This window comes from Hemicordylus capensis, chromosome 1, assembly GCF_027244095.1.
Source record: "Hemicordylus capensis ecotype Gifberg chromosome 1, rHemCap1.1.pri, whole genome shotgun sequence".
Lineage (NCBI taxonomy): Eukaryota > Metazoa > Chordata > Lepidosauria > Squamata > Cordylidae > Hemicordylus > Hemicordylus capensis.
In genome coordinates, this window is record NC_069657.1 from 457,310,126 (window position 1) to 457,331,179 (window position 21,054).

General features: G+C 57.2%; 1 protein-coding gene across 7 annotated transcripts; it reads left to right on the top strand.

The window, feature by feature from the left end:
• Positions 1 to 1,519: 1,519 nt before the first annotated feature.
• On the top strand, positions 1,520 to 21,027 carry ADGRF3 (adhesion G protein-coupled receptor F3). Of its 7 annotated transcripts, none has more exons than XM_053250244.1 (13): positions 1,520 to 2,058; positions 3,454 to 3,660; positions 5,769 to 5,999; positions 7,711 to 7,920; positions 8,460 to 8,603; positions 10,393 to 10,589; positions 12,917 to 13,102; positions 14,474 to 15,244; positions 16,210 to 16,836; positions 17,674 to 17,715; positions 18,749 to 18,811; positions 19,433 to 19,491; positions 20,805 to 21,027. In XM_053250244.1, the coding sequence occupies exons 1-12, from the start codon at positions 1,821 to 1,823 to the stop codon at positions 19,469 to 19,471; spliced, it is 2,955 nt and encodes a 984-aa protein (XP_053106219.1). In that variant the 5' UTR covers positions 1,520 to 1,820; the 3' UTR covers positions 19,472 to 19,491; positions 20,805 to 21,027. The 7 variants fall into 7 exon arrangements, with proteins under 7 accessions (XP_053106219.1, XP_053106228.1, XP_053106266.1 ...); XM_053250253.1 differs by having other exon boundaries at positions 20,919 to 21,027; XM_053250296.1 differs by lacking the exon at positions 1,520 to 2,058 and adding an exon at positions 2,430 to 2,470.
• The last annotated feature ends 27 nt before the right edge of the window (positions 21,028 to 21,054 follow it).

Genomic DNA, 21,054 nt, shown 5'->3' on the forward strand with positions numbered 1-21,054 from the left:
CTGTGCCCACCCAGTTCGTGTTGGGAGAGCAGCTGGTGAGTAAAAAGACACCCTCGTGGAAGTCTGAGTGGGCTGGGGGGGCAGGGGGCCAGTTCCATCTCCCCGCCTGCTTGAGGGAAAACTCTTCCCCTAAGAGCAGCCCTGCTGCAGGATCAGGCCCAAGGGAGCCTCTCTAGTCCAGCATCCTGCTTCACACAGTGGCCCACCAGATGCCCCTGAGAGGCCCACAGGCAAGAGGGATGAGCATGCCCTCTCTCCTGCTGCCTTCTCTCCCTGCCACTGGTACTCAGAAGCATTGGGCCTCTGAGGCTGGAGGTGGCCCACAGCCACCAGACTAGTAGCCATTGATAGGCCTGTCCTCCCAAGTTCTTCCGCAAGAGCGGAAGGGTGCAGGCCGCAAGGCGGGTGCAACTCATTTGTTTCTCATCTGCTTTCGGCTTTTGATTTTGATCACATTTGCTTATGTTTTTAATAAGACTTTTTTTTTGGGGGGGTGCATATGCATGCTGAGGATTTGCTGGATCATTCGGCAGATTGAGGATCTGTTGGCCTGTAAAGCCGATTTTTCTTCTTCTTAAAAAAATATATTTCTGCTCCATTTCATTTGGTGCGGGGGACCGAAGTTGTGCAGCTCTAAGTCAAGGGTTCTTAAACTTGGGTCCCCAGATGTGGTTAGACTAGAATTCCTATCATCCCCACAATGATTAGACTGTTGTAGCTGGGGATGATAGGAGTTGTAGTCCAACCACATCTGGGGACCCAAGTTTAAGAACCCCTGTGGTAAGTTATACTTATCAAGCTGAAAACAAAACAAATTGTTTGGACTGGCTGATATTTGTCTGCACAAATATTACTTACTCTAATCCCCCTTGAATTCTCTCCCACTCTGGATGCAAATGTCTTGGAAAGCGGAAGAGAGGCATTCATAAGGCAAATAAGCATTTTGGACCATGTGGGTTCTCCATCCACATTGCAGACTTACTGATTGGTTGATTGTGTGCCATGTGAAGTCGGTGTTGACTCTCAGCGACCAGCTAGATAGATTCTCTCCGGGATGATCTGTCTTCCACTTGGCCTTGAAGGTCTCTCAGTGGTGCCTTCATGGCTGTTGTAATCAAATCCGTCCACCTGGCTGCTGGTCGTCCTCTTCTTCTCTTTCCTTCAACATTTCCCAGCATTATGGACTTCTCAAGGGAGCTGGGTCTTTGCATCATGTGTCCGAAGTAGGATAGTTCCAGCCTGGTCATTTGTGCCTCGAGTGAAAATTCTGGATTGAGGTGGAAAATAGTTTTAAGCCTCCTGTGAGACAAGAACAAAGTCCTTAGACTGGGAAGTCAACCTCAAAGGGGTGTGGTGAGGATTAAACTGGACAATTCCTTATACACCAGCCAAACTCATAGGGAAAGACTCATGAATATGAGTGAAATAAGAGCAGGCACAGATTTCCTTCCTAACGCCAAGGACCAGCATCCTTTGGCTCCCCTCTCTTCCGCCAGAGAGCGGGGCTGGGTGGGTGCCTGCAGGACTTTTTTCAGGGAGGAGCTAAGACTGCAACCCTATACCCACTTACTGGGCTCAATCAGGCGGTGGGCCGGGGCTGCCTCCTTCCCCCATGAATAGGGGTGCATTGATGGCGGAGCAGAAGCGGAGCAGAATGGTAGCAACTTCTTGGGAAACATCTTAAAATTTTTGCTTAAAAGCAAACGTATAACATCACATGCAAGGGGAGTTAACAGAGCTGCTGGTCCCAGTTCCAGTGAGCAAAAGGGAGTCCAGAAGGAGAGGGGCCTCGTGGTGCAGCCCCCGCCTGGCCCCTGGGCATGGCAGGGCCCGAGAAGGGGGAGAGAAGCATCCGCAGCAAAGCGTGGTCTGGGCGGGGGGTGTGTGTCTTTGCCCCCGCAGGCCCGCTGCTCCGTGGTGCTGCCTACCTCCAGCTGACCGCCCTGGCCCCGCCGGCCACAGACACGGCTCAAGTTCAGCAGCTCCTGGCCACTCTGAGCGCCCCCCGGCTTGTGCCTGGCACGGCAAGCAACATCAGCGCCCTGGCTGTGACCACTGGTGAGTCGCTGCCTCCCGGAGTCCCCTCTGGTTGCCAGCCAGCGGCTGGACCCTTCCTCTCCCTCCTCCTCCTCCTCCTCCTCAGACCTGGCAGCCGGGCCAAGCCAATCCTGGTGGGGGTCTGCCAGGCAGCCCTCCGCGGGGGGGGGCACCTCCTTGCCTGGCAGGCCCCACTTCTCTCTGGCTCTCTCCTGGTCCTGGTCCTGGCCCATCTCCTCCTCCCCGTTCTTGCTCCCCCAAATCCAGGCCAGGAGGGGGGGTCCCAGAAGTGCTTTGGGGAGGGCCTTCCAGCCACAGGCAGCAGGAGGGGCAGCGGCCTCTGCTTCCCGGCGGCGGCGGCGGCGGCAGCTCCGGGGGCTCCTCCTCTTTCCGCCCCTTCGTCCACCCCGGAGCTGTGCTGGCCATTCCTCAGGTCGGAGGCCCGAGGAACGGCCAGCCTGCAAGCAGCAGCGGGGCTCTCAGGCAGCAGGGCAGCGGAGGTGCGAGAGGGGGACAACCCCAGATGCCTTCTTTGCACCCCCGCCCCCCCCCCCGCCCCCTGGTTCATTAGGACACGCTGCTAGCCGGCAGCCGGGGAGGAAGGGGAGCCGAAGACGGCGCTGCTGGGGCCAGAGCGACCCCTCCCTGCCGGGGCCCTGGCCTTCTGCCCCGCCGAGTCGGGAGTCCCGCTCCCGCCCCTCCCTCCCTCCGGGGCCCCTCTCCCCTCTCCCCACTCCCTTCCCGACCCCACCTCCGAAGCCGCCTCTTCTGCTGGGGCATGTGCGGAGAGAAGCCGGGCTCGTGGGCAGCGAGCGAGCGAGCGAGCCACCAGCAGCGGGCCAGGGGAGGGCCAGGGTCCCCCTCCGGGTGCGAGGAACGGCCTGCGCCCCTCTGCTGGGGGCCACGGGGGGTGGGGGCCCTCCGGGCTTGCTCCTTGCCCCGCTCTGCCCGTCCCGCTCCTCCTGCCCTCCCAGAGACCCCAACGCATCCCTGGCCGGCGGGCTCCGTCCAAGCGGACCTGGGGGCTGGGTTGGGCCAGGCGTGTCTGTCTTATCATCTGCTTGTGGAGCCGCCTGGAGGGCAACTTTGTGGCAAAAATGCAGACGTTTCGCTCCGCTCAGCTCTTTCCTCTTGATCCCTCTCTTCCTCCAGGGGGCTCTGGGGGGCAGGCATGGTTTCCTCTCACCCCCATTTATCCTCACAACAACCCTGGTGGGTAGGCCAGGCTGTGAGGAGAGTGGCTGGCCCGGGTCCCCCGGTGGGCTCCATGGCGGAGTGGGGGATTTGAACCCAGGCCTGCCCTGCTCCAGCCTGGTGCTGCACCCCAGGGGCTCTCCAGGGATACCCCTTCCAGTTCTGAGCCCCCCCCACGTCCGCCCCACTGCCTGCCTGCCTTCCCTCCCTCCCTCCCTGCAGAGTGCGACCCCCTGCAGCAGCAGCAGAAGAGCCGGGACTGCCACTGCCTTCCGGGCTACCAGTGGAGCGACACCTTCTGCCAGCAGCTGAGCGCCTGCGGCGGGGGCCTGATCCAGAGCCTGGCCTCCCTGGTCCTCCTGGCCCCTTGCCAGTGTCTCCGCTGGACTTTGCCGGGTGTGGGCTTCTGCCGCCCGCCGGCCTCCCCAGGCAAGTTGCACCCCACCCCCACCCAGGGCGGCCACTCCAGTCTCGTCCTCTCCCCGCCTGGCCTGGCCACCGCAGTGGGAGGAAGCACAACGTCGCCCCGGACGGAGCAGCAGAGCCGCTGGCCACACCGCCGGGGGCTTCGGAAGGCGCCTGGCAGGGCAGGTGGCGGGGGCAGCGGCAGCACTGTCTCCAAGTCCACCAGCAGGTGCCGGGACCTCTGCGTTGTGGGCCGGGCCCGAGGGTGACGGGGCTGGGGGGCGGGACACCGGGGGGGGGCCAGGGGAGCAGCACCCGGCAGGACTGTGCTGGTCCGTAAAACCAGGCAGCGCCAGATTGCAGGACACGTGCCTGGGGCTCAAAAGCTGGGAGGGGTCCCTTAAACCTCAGAAATATTTGCGGGGTGGATGGAGAAGTCAGGGGAGGCAGGTTATAAAACGTTCAGCGAAAACAGTCAGTGAGGCTGGGGAGGAAAGAGATTTTTGGGGGTGTGGCAGCAGGTACACCCCATGCCCCCAGCTGGCTATGGGCCGGCCTTGGGCTGGGAGAAGTTCTGAGCAGGACTGCAGTTCCCAGAAGCCCACACACCTTCCCGACGTGCCCCTGCCAAGCTCCCAAGGACCACTGGGCCGCAAGGCTGCCCCCATGCCAGTGCTGGGCAGCCTGGTAAAGGGCCCCGACCCCCAGGGAGCTATCATAGGAACATAGGCAGCTGCCATACACCGAGTCAGACCTTTGGTCCATCTAGCTCAGTATTGTCTTCACAGACTGGCAGCAGTTTCTCCCAGGTTGCAGGCAGGGCTCTCTCAGCTTGATATGGAGATGCAGCCAGCGGTGAACTTGGAACCTTCTGCATGCAAGCAGGCAGGTGCTCTTCCCAGAGCGGCCCCACCCCTGAGGGGAATCTCTTCCAGTGCTCACACAGGAAGTCTCCCATTCAGATGCCACCAGGGTGGACCCTGCTTAGCAAAGGGCACAAGTCATGCTGGCTACCACAAGGCCAGCTCTCTCCCCTTGCCCCGTGGCCATCATCTGGCGCCTCCTGGTGGTGGGGGAAGGGATCTCCGGCCTCAGGGCCCCAACTTTACCCACCTGCACAGTCGTGGTGCCCAGTGAGGACCGCCAGGCCCCTGTCCAGCTAGGATGCTGTTTGTGCACTCGAGCCTCTGTCCCCAGGAACTCTTTCTTTCTTGTGTGGGTGGTGGTACGTTTAGAACGTGAGCCTGGGCCTGGGTGGGCCCCCTCCAGCGCAGGCTGCAGGTAGGAAGTGGGCTGCTGCACAGGTGTGGGACGTCGTCAGGGGTGAATAATTCTCCTTGCACAGAGAGATGTGTGCCTCTTCACTGGACACCGCTTGGACATGCGTGTTGAGTAGGGGCTTGGGCCCAGCTGGGGCGCACAAGGCCATTGGGCCAAGAGAATGGAGGTGCCCTCACCGTCCCCAGAAGCCTGCCCAGGCCTGTTTTTATTTCCCATCTGTCAGCTTTGGAGAATCGGAGGCAGTGGGGGGTGGGGGTGGCCTCTGGCTGGGGCTCCACCCCCCCTGCCCCACTGCAGGGCTTTCATGGAGAGAGTGGCCACGTGGTGCCAAGGCGGATGAGGGTTGCGCAGGAGAGGGGATGCTGGAAGTGGTGGCTGGTCATGTGGTGGGAGAGGAAGCAGTGGGGAGGCCCTGTCCTCTGGTGCCACCAGCCACCCTCTCTGTCCAGGGCTCCCCAGGGCTCTCTGTCCCTCCCCTCGTGAATCAGGCCTCAGACTCCTCCACCCTCTCCGCCTCTCCCGGGCAAAGGGCAGGTGCCAGGCAGGAAGGAACATGGGATCTGTACAGCACCACCCAGCAGCAGCAGCAGCAGCCCTGGCCCCCAGCCCCATGCCCTGCCCTGCGCCGGGGGTTGGACCAGATGCCCCTGCCCCTCCCAAGGCCCCTCTCTCAAAAGCCCTCATTTTGTGGTACAGAAATTGCGAGCCAGTGGGGGTTCAGCACAGGGCCAGTGAGCAGGGCCCAGGAAAGGGGGGGGCTGAGTCCCGTTGGGGATACCTCCACAGCTGTGCCCCGAAGGTCACCCCCTAGTCTCTGGATCCCTGACCCACACCCTCTTTCTTCCTTTTAGTGTCAGAGAGCACAACCCTGGCCCCGAAACTCGCCTCTGTCGGGGCTGAGGGTGCGCTGAACCTCTCCTTCAGCCTCAAGGAAGGAGCCACAGATGTGAAGTGGTACCTGCTCAGGCCTGACTGGACCGTGGCCAAAGACATCCTCAACGGGACGCAAGTGACGCTGCAGCTGCAGCAGGACGGCTCGGAAGCTCTCCTCGGGGTCTCCTCCGTCTCCCCCGACTGGGCTGGTCTTGTATTTCTCTTCTCTCTCACAGACATCAGTCTCCTTTGAATAGTCTGAGTAGTCAGGGAACGGCTGGCATTGCTCTGAAACCCAAGAGGAGGAGGTGGCTCTTAGGCACAGACTAGGGTGGGTGGATGGATGGAAGAGAGGGGCCCCCGAGGTACTTTGGTTCCTTCCCAATAGCCACAGGAATGCGTGGAAATGCTGCTGCTGCTGCTGTTGGCCATTCGGGAACCCAGCACATCCCTGAGGCCATTTGGGAGGCATCAGGGCAGTCGAAGGGCCTTCCCCATTCCTTCGTTTTAGGGGGTCCCCTACAGACCCTACTTTGTCAGCTGCACGAAATGCCCTCCTCGGCGGGCAGGTACACCGTGTACCTGGATGATGAGAAAGAAGCGCTCAAGGTTCCGCCAAACGCCCATACAATGCAAGAGGTGTTGCCTGCGACATGAGGCACTGAATCAAGACAAGGCAAGCGAGTTCTTTCACACGGCCTCACAGCCACTGCTGGGCAGGCAGGAACGTGCCCGCTTTCCCCAGCAGACGAGCAGCGGGTGGCCACCCTTCTGAGGGGACGAATGTGCATGGTGATTTGGGACCAGGTACTTTGCACCCCCAGAGATGGAAAAGAGGCGAGAGCATGGAACAACTTTCCACTTTCAGGGAGTTCTCAGGGTTTCATTCTTCTGGGCGCTTTCCAGATTCGACCCTGCAACGGAGTCACGTCATATCTCGGAAGGGTGCTTGCACACTTCCTGCGACGTGACACCGCAGTCCCTACGCAGACAGCAGGGGGCCGTTCACATTGCCAATGGCTTGTCTCGAATTTAATCGCTGCAATAGAGAGCTAAGACGTCGTTTATCTGGCGTAAGGAAGTTGCTGTTTTTTTGGGGGGGTGTTAGTTTCCGCGAGACAGCTCCCCCTGCTGTTTACGTTTTGAATGCAACTTGCCTGAATGGAGGCATTTTGCTGCTGTTGAGCAGCTAATCTGGAAAGCGCCCTGACCAGCAGGCCTGTAGCAGCCAGATTTGCAATGGTGCTTTAAAAGCTGGCAAAGGTTTTAAAAACAAAAAAACCTGCTACACAAAGTTTTCAGAGGAATGGAAATGAACATTGGCAGGAATGTCCTCCAAAGGTTTCTCCATGGAGAGAGGGCAACCATGAGGGCCCTAATCTGACTGTTCAGCCAGCAGAGGCAGCCGCCCCCTGGAGTGAAGGTGTCCCTTCATGCCTGGGAGGAAGTGGGTGCATCTGGACTGTGCATGTCTATGAGTTTGCAGAACCAGAACCAGATCTTGCATCTGGCACAACACGGAGTCATTGCCATCTTGCTTCTTTCTTTTTAAAAGTAAGTTTCCAGCCCTTCTGGCTGGTAAGTGGGCAGCACAAAACATTTTCGTAGAGTCTGGTGAAAGTGATGAAACAAAAGGGGGCTTCTCTCTCCCGCCAAGTGTGAGCCCTCTGCAGTCCAGCCATCCCTCCTCTCCATGTCTTTCATCCTAAGAATTTGGGCCGGGGGCAGAGAATCGAATGTTTGGCCACTGAATCAGTTAGGAAGCCTCCTCCTCGGGGCATGCCAGTCTGAACTGCAGAGCGGGGGGGGGGGGAGAACGCCTTGGGCCAGGAGCAGACCCAGCGGATCTTCCCCGCTCCCCCGTCCAGGGCCCGCTGCCCTCTTGCAAGAGGTTCCAGCTCTGCCGTGTGTATCCCGCAGGAGTGTACATCTGCCGCTACCGCTATGAAGGCTCCCTGCGGGAGGTGAGGCAAGTGGTGGGCGTGCCCCTGGGCCCAGCAGACGTCGTCCTGACTCTGTCACAGGTCTCCATGAACTGCAGTTCTCCCGAGCAACTGACTCTCCGGTGCTGCATCCGGAACAGAGGCAGCGGCATCCGAGCCTCCTGGAATCCTGGATCCTCAAGCCCAGGTGGGTGAGGTGAGGTGAGGTGAGGAGGGAGAGCACGGCTGGAGCCTGGCTGGGCCTTCCTGGGGCAGGGAGAGCAGACCTTTCATAGGAACATCGGAGGCTGCCATATACTGAGTCAGACCCTTGGTCCATGTAACTCAGCATTTTCTACCCAGACTGGCAGCAGCTTCTCCAAGGTTGCAGGCAGGAGTCTCTCTCAGCCCTCTCTTGGGGAAGCTGCCAGGGAGGGGACTTGGGACTGTCTGCATGCAAGCATGGAAATGCTCTTCCCAGAGTGGCCCCATCCCTTAAGGGGAATCTCTCAGTCATGTAGTCTCCCATTCAAATGCAAATCAGGGCAGAGCCTGCTTAGCAAAGATCTGCCCTTGCTGAGGGCAATTTCCTGCTTGCTGCCCACAAGACCAGCTCTTCTCCCCAAAGAACCCCTTTTGTAGGGGTCTTGCCATGCGCCACCTGAGTGTGTGAGCCTAGTTCTTGGCGGGTGGGTGGTCATCCCCTCGGCCAGGAGAGCTTCCTACTGTGCCCGTCTCTCTCTCCAGCCCACCTGACGGGCAAGGGGGACACCCTTTGCCAGGCCCTTGCCCTGGATTCCTGCCCCAGCGGCAACACCTCCTACCAGTGCATCTTTGAAAGCGATGACCTTGGATCCGTGCAGACCGAGGTGGTGGTGAGCGGGATTCAAGGTAACGAGAGAGGCGAGAAGGGAGAACATGGGAAGCGGCTGTAGTCCTTCTTAGAGCCCACGGCTCTGCTGGCTGCGTCTCCGTTCTCTGCACAGCTTCTCACTGCCCCTCCCGGCTACTCTTCTTAGTACAGCCAAGTCGGCCCTCGCAAGTAACCCAAGGGATTTTAGTCATTTATTGGTCATTTCTCCATGTTAACCGCTTTGGAAACTTTTGTTGAAAAGCCCTATATAAATAGTTGTTGTTGTTGTTGTGAGCCAGTGGAAGAGGGAATGATTTGAGAGATGCCCCTCAATAACCTTCGCAGAGGATGAACTGAAGTGTAGTCGGTGTGGACTCCTGGGGCGCCCACAGAGCCTTGTGGTTTTTCTTTGGTAGAATACAGGAAGGGTTGACCATTGCCTCCTCCTGCACAGGATGAGATGATGCCTTTCAGCACCTTCCTATATTGCTGTTGCCCAATGGAGGTGCCGCGGGGATTTGAACCTTTAGGCAAAAGACTCAGATCACAAGCAGCAGCAGCTGCTGCTGCCGCCGCCCAGGGCAAGGCAAGAGTTGCCCTTCTAGTCTCCGCGCCCTTCTTGCCAAAGAGATTCCAAAATCTGGCACAAGACTCTGTTGCTTGCAAGCAAATGCGCTTGGTTGTCTATACCCACTACTGTATTCAGTATCAATCTGGGAACAGAAAAACACATTGGCAGGGAAAGTGAAAACAAAATTCAGAATACAAAATATGAAGTGTTACCTAAAGCAGGGGTGGAGCCACCATTGCGCGGACGGGTTCGATGAACTGGGCCACCGCCCTGCAGGGGCTGTGCATCGCGCCCCAGCCACGCCCCTGCGTCTGACATTATTTTGCTCACAACGGGGCCATGCGGGCTGCCAGGAGCAGAGTCGCTACAGCCAGGTTAGGAAAGTGGCGCAGGCCGGACTTTGCTCGCCAACGGGGCCATGCGGTGCAGGGGGCGCAGCCGGGGGCGTCAGGTGCAGGGGCGGCCAGGGCTTAAGCACTCCCCCTGCTTCTGGTCTCCCTCCTCCCCTGACATAAAGTAAATGAAAAACGGAACAGAAATCCTCAAAATTCTAATTAAGACCCACATTCTGGGAAAGCCCTTCTAAGCCAGAGGCCGACCTACAAGCAGCCTCTGGTGAGGCCAGGCACCACCACACCGCCCCCCAGGAGGCTGTTCCAGATCCTGGGCCCCACATTTGAAAGGGGCATCTGTCAGTGTTGGGACGCACAGGAGGGCCTCCGACATGGGGAGGAGTTTGGGCCAGTCTTCCCTGAAACAGGGATTCCCAGATGTTGTGGACTACAACTCCTATTACCTCCAGCTAAAGGCCATTGCAGCTGGGAATGATGGGAATTGTAGTCAACAACATCTGGGAATCCTTGTCAGAGGGAACCCTGGTTTGGGCCCAGCCAACTGAGTGCTTTAAAGGGCAAAGCCAACACCTTGAAGTGACCCCAGAAGCAAATTGGCAACTGGCAAAACTTGTGCAGGATCACAATGGTCTGAATGGGTGACTCCCATCAGAACTCTGACAGCCACATTCTGGACCAACGTAAGCTTTTAGATTTGTCTTCAAGGGCAGCCCCACACAAATGTCCATGGCAGTAGTCCAGCATGGAGCTGCAAGAGCATGAAAGCTGTGTGCAGAATAAGCAACTTCTGCAAAATGGAGCAAGTTCTTCAGACATAAGTTGTGTCGGCAGCCTGCGCACCCAGGAGGAGGCAGGGATAGGATCTATCCAGGGTGACCCCTCTGTGTTTGTGTTGTGCTGCAGACGGAGACCTCTTCTGCCCCAGTGAGGCCACTACAGGCAGCTGGAACACCACGAAGGCCGGCCAGGTGGCCGAGCTCCTGTGTCCCACGGGCAGCACCGGGAAGATGCTACGCAGCTGCTCCTCCAGAGGGAGCTGGGGAGGCGTTCAGAGCAACTGCACCAGCCAGGAGCTGCTCTCTGGGTTGCGCCAGGCCCAGGTGAGGGAGGGCGCTCTCTTGTCTCCAGCCTCTGAGGGTCCGGACGGAGCCTCCCCTCTTCTGTGACAGGCATGGAGGAGCTGGAGAACCCGATGGAGGGGCTGGGTCTGTGTGTGCAGAAGGGGAGCCGGAGCAGGGGGAAGCAGGGGCAGGGGAAGGGGCTGGACCTTGCTGTGGGAGGGGCCCCAGCCCAGCACCTTGGCACTGAGAAACTGGAAAGCTTTCCGAGGAGGGCAGCCCGGATGGCGACGGGGATGCCTAGCTTGGAGGAGACAAAGTGCGTGTCTGTGTGTGATCAAACATCTGAAGGAGCTGTGAAGGGGAGGACTAGAAGCAATGGGATGAAATGGCAAGGAAGGGGATTTTTGGCAAGACTGGACATTAGGAAGAATTTCAGAGCTGTTCAGCAGTGGAACAGCCTGCCTCATGCCGTGGGGGTGGGCTCTCCTTCACTGGAGGTTTTGAAACAGAGGCTGATCAGCCACCTCCCAGGGATGCTGCAGCAGATTCCTGCCCCCAAAAAGGGGCTGGGCTAGATGATCTCTAACAGCCCTTGCAACTCTAAAATGCAATGGTTCTATATGAGCACAGCCCATGGCAAACGGGCCCCTTGTGCCAGCCTCCACAGCTTCTTTCTACTGCCCTGCCATTTAGCCTTTCTCCTCATTCGCTCCTTGATGGGTCTCCTAGTCACAGATTCAAATCTACCCTGCACTGCACATGACTCCCCTGCTGCTTTCAGGCCTGGAGCCTCACATATAGGAACAGAGGAAGCTGCCACATACTGAGTCAGACCATTGGTCTATCTAGCTCGGTATTGTCTTCACAGACTGGCAGCAGCGGCTTCTCCAAGGTTGCAGGGAGGAATCTCTCTCAGCCCTTTCTTGGAGATGCTGCCAGGCAGGGAACTTGGAGCCTAGATGCTCTTCCCAGAGTGGCGGCTCCATCCCCTAAGAGGGGAATCTCTTGCAGTGCTCACACTTCTAGTCTCCCATTCATAGGCAACCGGGGCGGACCCTGCTTAGCTATGGGGACAAGTCATGCTGGCTACCACCAGACCAGCTCTCCTCCCATATCTGGTGCCCTCCCGTGTACTGGAAGTGCCTGGGAATTGGGGGAATCGGTCCAGAAGGGTGTAGTGAGTGCTCACCCTGCCGCTGGAGACTAGGGCAGGGCAGGGCAGGGCCTGGGCTTGTAGGACCTGTTTTGTGTTTTGCTGGAACGGAGAGATCCACCAGCCAGAGGCCATCTGCAAGTGGTGGCTCAGGCGGCCTTCAGAGATGGGACTCATGCTTAGGATGAAGGACCGGGCGACCTCTGAGCGCATGTTCAGCCCAGAGTCTTGCTTTCAGTCCTCGAACCCAGCTCCCAGGTCTTTTGCACAAAGATCCACTCCTGTTTCCTCACCCCCACCCCACCCCCTTCCCGCTTTTCAGCGGCTTAAGTTAGAAGGGGAGAAAAGGCCTCGCTGCTGCTGCTGCTGTTGTGGTTGTTTATGAAGTGCTTGGCACGGGCAGGCAGCAGTTCTTCTGGCTCTTCTGCAGATCATCCAGACCACTCCCAGCAGCTCCCAGTCTCACTTCTGCCTGTCCCTGCTATGGAAGGCTAGTGGTGTCCAGACAGCTGGGCATGAGAGAGTGATAGCTGTCCCCCCCCCCCGCCTGCTGGTGACAAAGCCCCCCCCCTCGCCCAGCCCCTGATTCAGACAGAACGCTGCTTTCTTTCTTCGAAGACTAATAGTCTGTGCAGGCACTTTGTCTGTTAAAGTACCTACCTGTATTTGCCTGAATCCAAGACTAGGTTTTTTCCATGTTCTCTGATGTTAGAAATTTGGCAGCTGTCTTCAATTTAGGATCCTCTTCCTTTTGGGTAAATCATATAGCCTGTATTTTGCCCATATTTTTAGGGGGGGGGGTCTTAAATTCAGAGTTATCTTCTATTTGGGTAAATATGGTATTCTAGACTTTACAGACAAAAGAACTTCTTGTATTCATGTCATCCAGGGACATAGCTAGAGGAGAGGGGGCCCGCATTCACCCCTCTCACCAGAGGCCCCTCGGAGTGAGGGAGATAACGAAGAAAATAGGAGGGGTGGTGCTAGGGGTCCTCAGGAGCTGGGGGCCCCGGGTTCTCTGAACCCATCTGCTCAATTATAGCTACACCTCTGATGTCTTCCTTTTAAAAAAGACATTTATGGTAATGGGACTGCAGCATCTTGTAGCAAGGAGTTCCATAGGAAATAACTGCATTTGTTAATCTTCTCCCTTCACTTTCTTTGGGCTGATGCTCCCATTCTCTGCTCCATGTTCGATTTTGGTACTGCAAAGCTACTCCAGGCAGGGCTGGGCAATCCCGTGAGCGAGGTCCCTGGGATGATGGAGTGGCTGGAAACGAAGACCAGACAGACACAGGAGGGCAGCCCCTGGGACCTCCTGGCTGTGATATCCACAATGGACATCATCTCGCAGGTTGCTCTGGGTTACAACCTGCGCCTGGATGGTGATGCTGTGGCGGTGAGTACCCAAAGAGGGAGGCAGATGCCCCACTCGGGGGATCTGGGGCAGAGGACCGAGGCTTTGAGCCAGTAGGGACCTGGCTGACAGGAGCTTCTGTTCTCACTTGCTGCTGCTGAGATTAATTCATAAGAGCAGCCCTGCTGCAGGGTCAGACCCAAGGCTTATCTGGACCAGCATCCCGTTTCACACAGTGGCCCACCAGATGCCTCTGAGAAGCCCACAGGCAAGAGGTGGAGGCATGCCCTCTCTCCTGCTCTTACTCCCCTGCAACCGGTACTCTGCTTTGAGGCTGGAGGTGGCCCGTAGCCCTCCGACTAGTAACCGCTGATTGACATCTCCTCTATGAAGTTATCCAAACCCCTCTTAAAGCCGTCCGGGTTGTTGGCTGTCACCACATCTTGTGGCACAGAATCCCACAAGTTGATTGATCATTGATCATTCATTCATTCATTCATTCATTCATTCATTCAATTTCTATAGCGCCCTTCCAAAAATGGCTCAGGGCGGTTTACACAGAGAAATAAATAAATAGGATGGATTCCTGTCCCCAAAGGGCTCACAATCTAACACAATTATGTGTTGTGTGAAAAAGTGCTTGGGTTTGTTGGTCCTAAATTTCCTGGCAATCAATTTCAGGGGATGACCCCATGAAATGCCATACGGAATGTGGCAGCCAGATTGGTCTCTGACTGGGACAACACAAAGGGACCATATAACACCAGTTTTGAAAGAACTGCACTGGTTGCCAATATATTTCCGGGTGAAATACAAAGGGCTGGTTATGATCTATACAGTCCTTAACTGCTTGGGTTCCGGCTATTTGAGAGAGTGTCTCCTTTGTAATGAACTCGCCTGCCTTTTATGATCTTCTGGAGAGGTCTGGTTATGGTTGCCACCGGCTCGTCTGGTGGCGACTCAGGACCGGTCTTTCTCAGGGGCTGCTCCAGGGCTTTGGAATAAGCTCCCTGCTGAAATAAGAGCGTCTCCTTCTCTGTTTGTTTTCAGGAAGACCCTGAAGGCCCTCCTGTTCTTGCAAGCTTTTAATTAGAATTTTAATAATTTGTTTTATATTGTTTTAACTGTGATTTTTAATATTAAAATTTGTACACTGCCTAGAGATTTACATATTGGGTGGTATAAAAATATGATATTTAAAATAAAGAGTCCCAGCTGCTGTAGCCTAGCCTCCAGGCCCCTGGTCATCTTGGTTGCCCTCTTCTGCACCCTTCCCAGTTCTACAATGTCCTTTTAAAGATACCGCGAACAGAACTGTACGCAGTCCTCCCAATGAGGCCTCCTCCTCACCAGAGATTACATCCATTCATTCAGCCACAAAGAATGAGGGGGAACTTCTCCTTCTGCTTTCAGAGTCTGCTGACCGCTGCCAACTGGATGCTCGCCTTGGACCCCGAGACCGAGTGGGCAGAGGTCGAAGCTGTGTGGCCCCCTGCGGGCTCCCGGTTCCTGCAGGGCATCGAGGACCTCACCAGCCTTCTGCAGCTCTCGGCCAGCGAGTTCAGCCTGAGCCTCCCCAACGTTGAACTCCAGAGTGCCCGGTTTGAGGGGCCTGTGGAGGCCGACTACAGCAAGGCCTTCGACATGGAGCCTCCGCTCCGCACGCACATCGCCAGAGAACAGCTGGAGGACTTGGTGCGCCAGGAGGGGGAGGTCACCGTCACCAGCTTGGCGCTGAAGAAGCTGGACAGGATCCTGCCGGAGAACTCCGACACAGCGTCCAGCCGCGGCCTCGGCAGCTTAGTGCTGTCCAATGCTATCATGTCCCCTAACGGGAGTGTGAAGCAGGTGGACATTGACATGACGTTTGGCCACTGGAACCTGACCCATGGCAAAGAAGGGCAGCAGGAGCTGGTGGCCCAGTGCGTGTTCTGGAACCACAGCTTGCCCGAGGGGGTGGGCGGCTGGTCCACCCAGGGCTGCCGGACCTCTGGCGCCGGCACCGCCACCAACTGCACTTGCTGCCACCTGACCTCCTTCTCCATCCTGATGTCCGCCAAGCCTGTGCCGGTCAGCTTCGCCTTGACCTTCCTGAGCAAGTTTGGCATCTGTGCCTCCATCCTGGCCCTCCTCGCCAGCCTCGCCATCTACTATCTCGTCTGGACTTCTGTGGTGAAGAACAAGGTGAGGGTCGCTGCTCTGGCGTGGGGTCCAGAAGGGCCTCGCAGGCGCTTCGCCACGCACACTGGCCAGCACCACCCGGCAGGACTCCGGGGTGCAGGTTTGCAGGCCTGTGGAGGTTTCTTGAATAGTCCAGCCCCTGGGCACAGGACCTGCAGGAATTCCAGAGTGGGCGAGGTTTCTCACTGGATCCTGTAAGGACGTAGAAGATGTTATGAGGAATTCAATGAACACATTATATTTGGTATCGCCTTAATGGGGGAAATGAAAATGAAAACAATTAAAGCTGGAGTATGGTTCAATACGTGTTGGTCAATACCGAAATGGCGTCGTAGCAAACCTTCTCACCGATTGCCAGTTGTCTACCCAAATTCCCCCCCTTCATTTAGACATGTCCTTACATGGTCCAGTGAGAAACCTCGTCCACTCTGGAATTCCTACATGTCCTATGGCCGGGGACTGGTCTAGAGGAGGGTTTCGGAGTGCTGGGAAAGGTCACGCAGAGCTTTCTTTCGGCTTCTGACTGTCAGAAGGACCCTTCTTCCATCCAGTTCTCCTTTCCTATGAAGGAAGATGAAATGTTGTGGGCTTCTTCGCTGCCACCGGCTCGGTTGGTGGAGACTCCAAACCAGGCCTTTGCTAGGGTTGCTTGCAGACTTCCTAACAACATTAGAGCCTCCCCTTCCCTGGGTGTGTTTAAGAAATATCTGAAAACATACATGTTTGATCAGTTTGGAGTTTTTAATCTACATTTTGAATTGTTTTAATTGTTCTGTTTTAGGTTGTGAACCACCCAGAGATTGGCCTATGGGGAGGTACAGAGATGCGCTAAGTAAACAAAGCGTGACTAGGGTGGGGACAGGATAGATGTTTGTAGAATTATGCAAGATGTGGAGAAAGTGAGGAGGCTGGAGAGAGGAGAGGAGGTGGCCCAGGACTCACGGGGAGAGCTGCCTTCTGTCTTGCAGGTGTCCTACTTCCGCTACACCACGCTGGTCAACATGGCGTTTTCTCTGCTGATGGGGAACCTCTGGTTTCTGGTTGCCTCCCAGCTGGCCGCCAGCCCCGAGAACAAGCTGTGTGTGGCCGTGGCCTTCTTCACCCACTTCTCCTACCTGGCCGTCTTCTGCTGGATGCTGATCCAGGCCCTGCTGCTTTTCCACCAGCTGATCTTCGTCTTCCACCAGCTGACCGTCCGCTCCATCCTGCCTGCTATGGTGGTGGTGGGCTACGTGTGCCCCTTAGCCATTGCTGTAGCGACCGTGGCCGCCTTCTCCCCCACGCAGGGCTACCTGCAGGAGGCCGTCTGCTGGCTGAGCTCTGGCAGCAGAGCCATCTACGCCTTCTCGGTGCCCGTCCTGCTCATCGTGGCCATCAACCTGCTGATCCTCTTCGTGGTGCTGCTCAAACTCATGCGGCCTTCGGTGTCGGAGGGACCCCCAGGGGAGGAACGGAAGGCGCTGCTCAGCCTCTTCAAAGCCCTGCTCATCCTCACCCCCGTCTTCGGCTTGACCTGGGGGCTGGGGGTCATCACCATGACCACAGAAGCCTCACAGTTGACCCATTACGCCTTCACCATCCTCAATGCCTTCCAGGTGCGTACAGAGAGGGGCAGCAGAGTTCCTCGCTTGTGGGGGGGGGGCGTGCCTGCGCATGACAGAGGCTACATAGAATCCTAGCATGTCAGCATTGGAAGGGACCTTGGAGGGAGGTCAGCGCAGGAATCTGCTTGAGCATCCTGGACAATGGCAGCTCAGCCTCTGTCAGGAAACCTCCAGGAAAGGAGAGCCACCCCCCCACCCCACACACACACACCCCGCACTGCATGAGGCAGGCTGTTCCACTGTCAACCCGCTCTTGCGGTTAGGACATTGCTCCTGAGACCCGGCTTGGATCTGCTTCCTTGCCATTCCGGCCCTTGTGTAGTTTCCTTGGTCCGCATCCTGCTCTGCCGGTCTTGCTAAGGTTGATAGCTGACCAAGCTGCCCCTTCCGTGGCACTCTGGTTGGGGTGTCATGCGGCTGCTCCTTCTTGGGGTGCTTTGTTTGTACGTGTGCAAGAGCAGCAAACTCCTGTTCCTTGCAAGACCATCTTGGGACTCACTGCAAAGGGGACTCTGAACCGGAGAGGCCGGGCTGGGTGGACTCAAGGGGGATGGTGCAGACACCGCCCCCCCCGAGCGTCTTCTCTGCAGGCGCACAGCTGGCCCTGCACACCCAGAGCCTGCCGTGTGCACAACTCACACACACACCCGCCTGCCTGCCTGCCCGCCTGATGTGCCACTTCATCCAGGCGTGAGCCAGAGGCAAGGACCACCCAGCCAGGTCAGCTGCAATGCAGGGAGCTGGAGCCCTTTCCCAGTGGCCCCCACTGGCTGCAGGGTGGCTGGATGCTCCGAGTTCAGCCCCGTTCTCCCTCCTTCTCCCTCCCAGGGGGTCTTCATCCTGCTCTTCGGCTGCCTTATGGACAAGAAAGTAAGTGGACCCCCCCAAAACGCTCCCCCCCCGCTTTTAACTAGGAGGGTCTCAGAAATCTGGCCTTCTGGCAGCCTGCTGCTCAGCCAAGGCCAGGCTCACAGCCAAGGTCTTCCCCAGCACCGAGATCCACAGGAGGGGTGGGATGTTGTGGTGTCTTAATGGGCCCCCTCCTGTTTTGTCCCAAGGAAGAGGACTCCTCCCCCTCCCCCCTCCTGAGTCCTGCTGCCTGCCCAGCTGGCCTGCTGGCTTCCGGGGGGGCGGGGGGGGGGGTCCTTGGCTGTTGTTTAGCTCAACTAACTCCATGCAGACGCTCCTGCTTTAGACTAGTCCCCCTTTTGGGGGGGGGAGTAACTGGCCCTCTCCACTCCCAGCACAACATCCCTCCAGTGATGGTTGCTGGTGTCCATCTTACGTTTCTTTTTAGATTGTGAGCCCTTTGGGGACAGGGAGCCATCTTATTTTTATTTATTATTTCTCTTTGTAAACTGCTTTGGAAACTTTTGTTGAAAAGCGGTATATAAATATTTGTTTGTTAGTCACTCTCCACCTGGGAAGTGCAGGGGACTAGCAAGGGAGGGAGGGGGGTGCACAGTGATTTATGTTGCAATAGCCCCCAGAAGAGGGGTACTTCACCATGCAAAAGGATGTCCAGCCACTGAGTGGCAAAGAGTGTGGCGGGGAGGAGAGCTGGTCTTGTGGTGGCAAGCATGACTTGTCCCCATAGCTAAGCAGGGTCCGCCCTGGTTGCCTATGAATGGGAGACTATATGTCTGAGCACTGTAAGAGATTCCTCTCAGGGAATGGAGCCGCTCTGGGAAAAGCATCTAGGTTCCGAGTTCCCTCCCTGGTGGCATCTCCAAGATAGGGTTGAGAGAGACTCCTGCCTGCAGCCTTGGAGAAGCCGCTGCCAGTCTGTGTAGATGATACTGAGCTGGATAGACCAAGGGCCCGACTTGGTATAAAGCAGCTTCCTATGTTCCTAAGAGTGGCTGTTCAGGGCCAGGCCCATTCCTGTGTGTGACCCTTGCAGGTGAGGGAAGCTCTGTGCAGACGCCTTTGCAAGCCATCCACACCCAGGACAAGAACCACTCAGGTAAGAGAGGCTGACCCAGCTGGCTCCTGACCCTTCGTGTCAGCCTGGCTGGAACACAAAGGGGCAGCATATCACAGTGCTGGATCTCATCCGCTTCACTCTGCCTCCGAGCTTCCCAAACTGGGGTCCTGAGATGTGGTTGGACTACAATGCCCCTCACTCCTCTTCACAAATGCCAAAGTTTGCCCCCGCTAACTGGGCAAAGAGGCACCTTTTAAACATGGTGATTCTCTTTAGTAAGCAGGGGGGGAGTAACTGGCCAGACAGTACTGAGCTGGATGGACCCAAGGTCTGACTCGGTATATGGCAGCTGCCTGTGTTTTGCATTAGCCAGTACCATTCTCCATGAAGAAGGCTTCAGATTCCTTTCCTTGAACAAGAACAAAACCACGAGGGGACAGGGTGTGCTGAATAGCAGCAGAGTCTGGGAAGGAGTCCTCTTGTCGGCGCCAAGGGGTTTTCTTCCCTGCATCATGGTGCAGGGAGTGGACGGCGGTGGGTGCTGCTGGGGTGGAGTAGGCAGCAGCAGCAGCAGCAGCAGGCTGGTGTGAGGCAGGAAGGTGGGAGACCCAAATGAGCCCCCTGCTACTGCGCTCCCTCCCTCTCCATTTGTGTCCGCAGGGCAAGAATGAAACCTTGGACTCCAAGCTCAGCAGCTAAGAGGCCGGACGTCCGCCCTGGTGAGTGAGCAGCCTGCTCTGGCCGCTGTGGCTGCCCCCTCAAGAAGAAGGGCGGCAGAAGCAGGGCCGTCTTGTAAGGCCCAGGGCTGCTTCCGGAAGGAGACCTGGGCAGCAAACTCTTTAGGGCAGTTCCTAAAGAACGAGGGGGGGGGGACACCAGTGGAGCGTTTAGAAGAAGAATCCCTTGGAGAGAAGGCATCCCTCGGGCACCTTCCTCCCCTGCCGGGGCTGCCAGCAGCATGTGCCTGGTTCCCAGGCGGCCACTCCGGAGCAAGCCGGGGCACGCGCGGCCAGCACATCTCCCCCAGCCCCACAAAGCACACCTCGCTGGCTGGCAGGCAGAGGAGGGAACCCCACTCCCTGCAGCTGCTCTGACAAGGAGGATTCCGCCAGGGCAGGGAAGCAGAGCATCACCATGCAGCAGGCCCAGGGAGGCGGGAGAACAGCTCTGCCCATGGAAGACGCCTCCGGAGCAGGCCACCTCTCTTGGGGCCGGCTACCATCTGCACGAACAACCCACCCATGGAGCTAGGAGAGAAAGCTGAAGGACGTGTGTTGACAACTTCAAAGCTGGGCTGGGGGCACCGGGGCTCCAATCCTCACTTGAGCAGGGAGCCCCACCGATGATAACGGGAGCAGAGACACTGCCACCCCCCAAACTGGCTGGTTGGAAGGTTGGCATCATCACAAAAACAGGCAGGAGGGCATTCTTTGGCTCCCAGGAAAGCCAATGTATGGGGGTGGTGTGGGCAGAGAGGGTGTGGAAGAAGGAAACTCACTCAGCTAGAGGAGAGGGTTGTGCGGAGCTGCCACATGGAGCGAATCTGCAGGGGTCATCTGGGAGGCCAGCATGGGTGGAGGTGCGTTGCAGATCAACCGGCACCGAGCAGGCAAGCCACAGCTGATGGACTTCAGCCAAGGGAGCTCAGAGCAACACAGGAAGCTGCCTTCTACCGAGTCAGACCCTTGGCCCATCAAGCTCAATACTGTCGACACAGACTGGCAGCGGCTTCTCCAAGGTTGCAGGCAGGGGCTTCTCTCAGCCCCATCTGGAGATGCTGCCAGGGAGGGGACTAGGGACCTTCTGCATGCAAGGAGGCTCTTCCCCTGAGCTGTGGCCCCCTCCGCTCAGGGAAATCTCTTAAGAGTGCTGACACCCGCCATGTAGTCTTCCATTCAAATGCAAACAGTTGCTGCAGTCAAAACAGCTGGGCGCACCAGTCATGCAGAGATCCACTTGAAGGCACTGGGGGGGGGGGCAAGGGTCTCTCTTCTCTCCCCGCCACCCCAGGCATTGCTTTCATTCTGTACAGGCTGTGGATGCTGTGTGGAAAAACAGGAAGCAGGGATGGTCTTCGCAGACAGAGGATGAAGAGGGGAACCTCTAAGCAGGGACAAGCCCAGCCCAGTTTGGTTTGGTTTTCCAGGCAGCCCACGTTGAGAAGGGGAAAGAGAGACCAAGCTTCCACAGACCCGTGGGGTTTTTTCCGCTCTTCCTCTCCCGCTTCCACCCATAATAATAAAAAATAAAACTTGCACCTTTTGAAAACCAGAAGTACTATT

Excerpts from the sequence above, each read along its gene's own strand:
- ADGRF3 (XM_053250244.1), top strand. The coding sequence starts at position 1,821 with ATGGCAGGGCCCGAGAAGGGGGAGAGAAGCATCCGCAGCAAAGCGTGG. Across the intron at positions 8,604-10,392 it reads GGTGGTGAGCGGGATTCAAG|ACGGAGACCTCTTCTGCCCC; the intron begins GTAACGAGAGAG and ends GTTGTGCTGCAG. Across the intron at positions 17,716-18,748 it reads GCTGCCTTATGGACAAGAAA|GTGAGGGAAGCTCTGTGCAG; the intron begins GTAAGTGGACCC and ends TGACCCTTGCAG.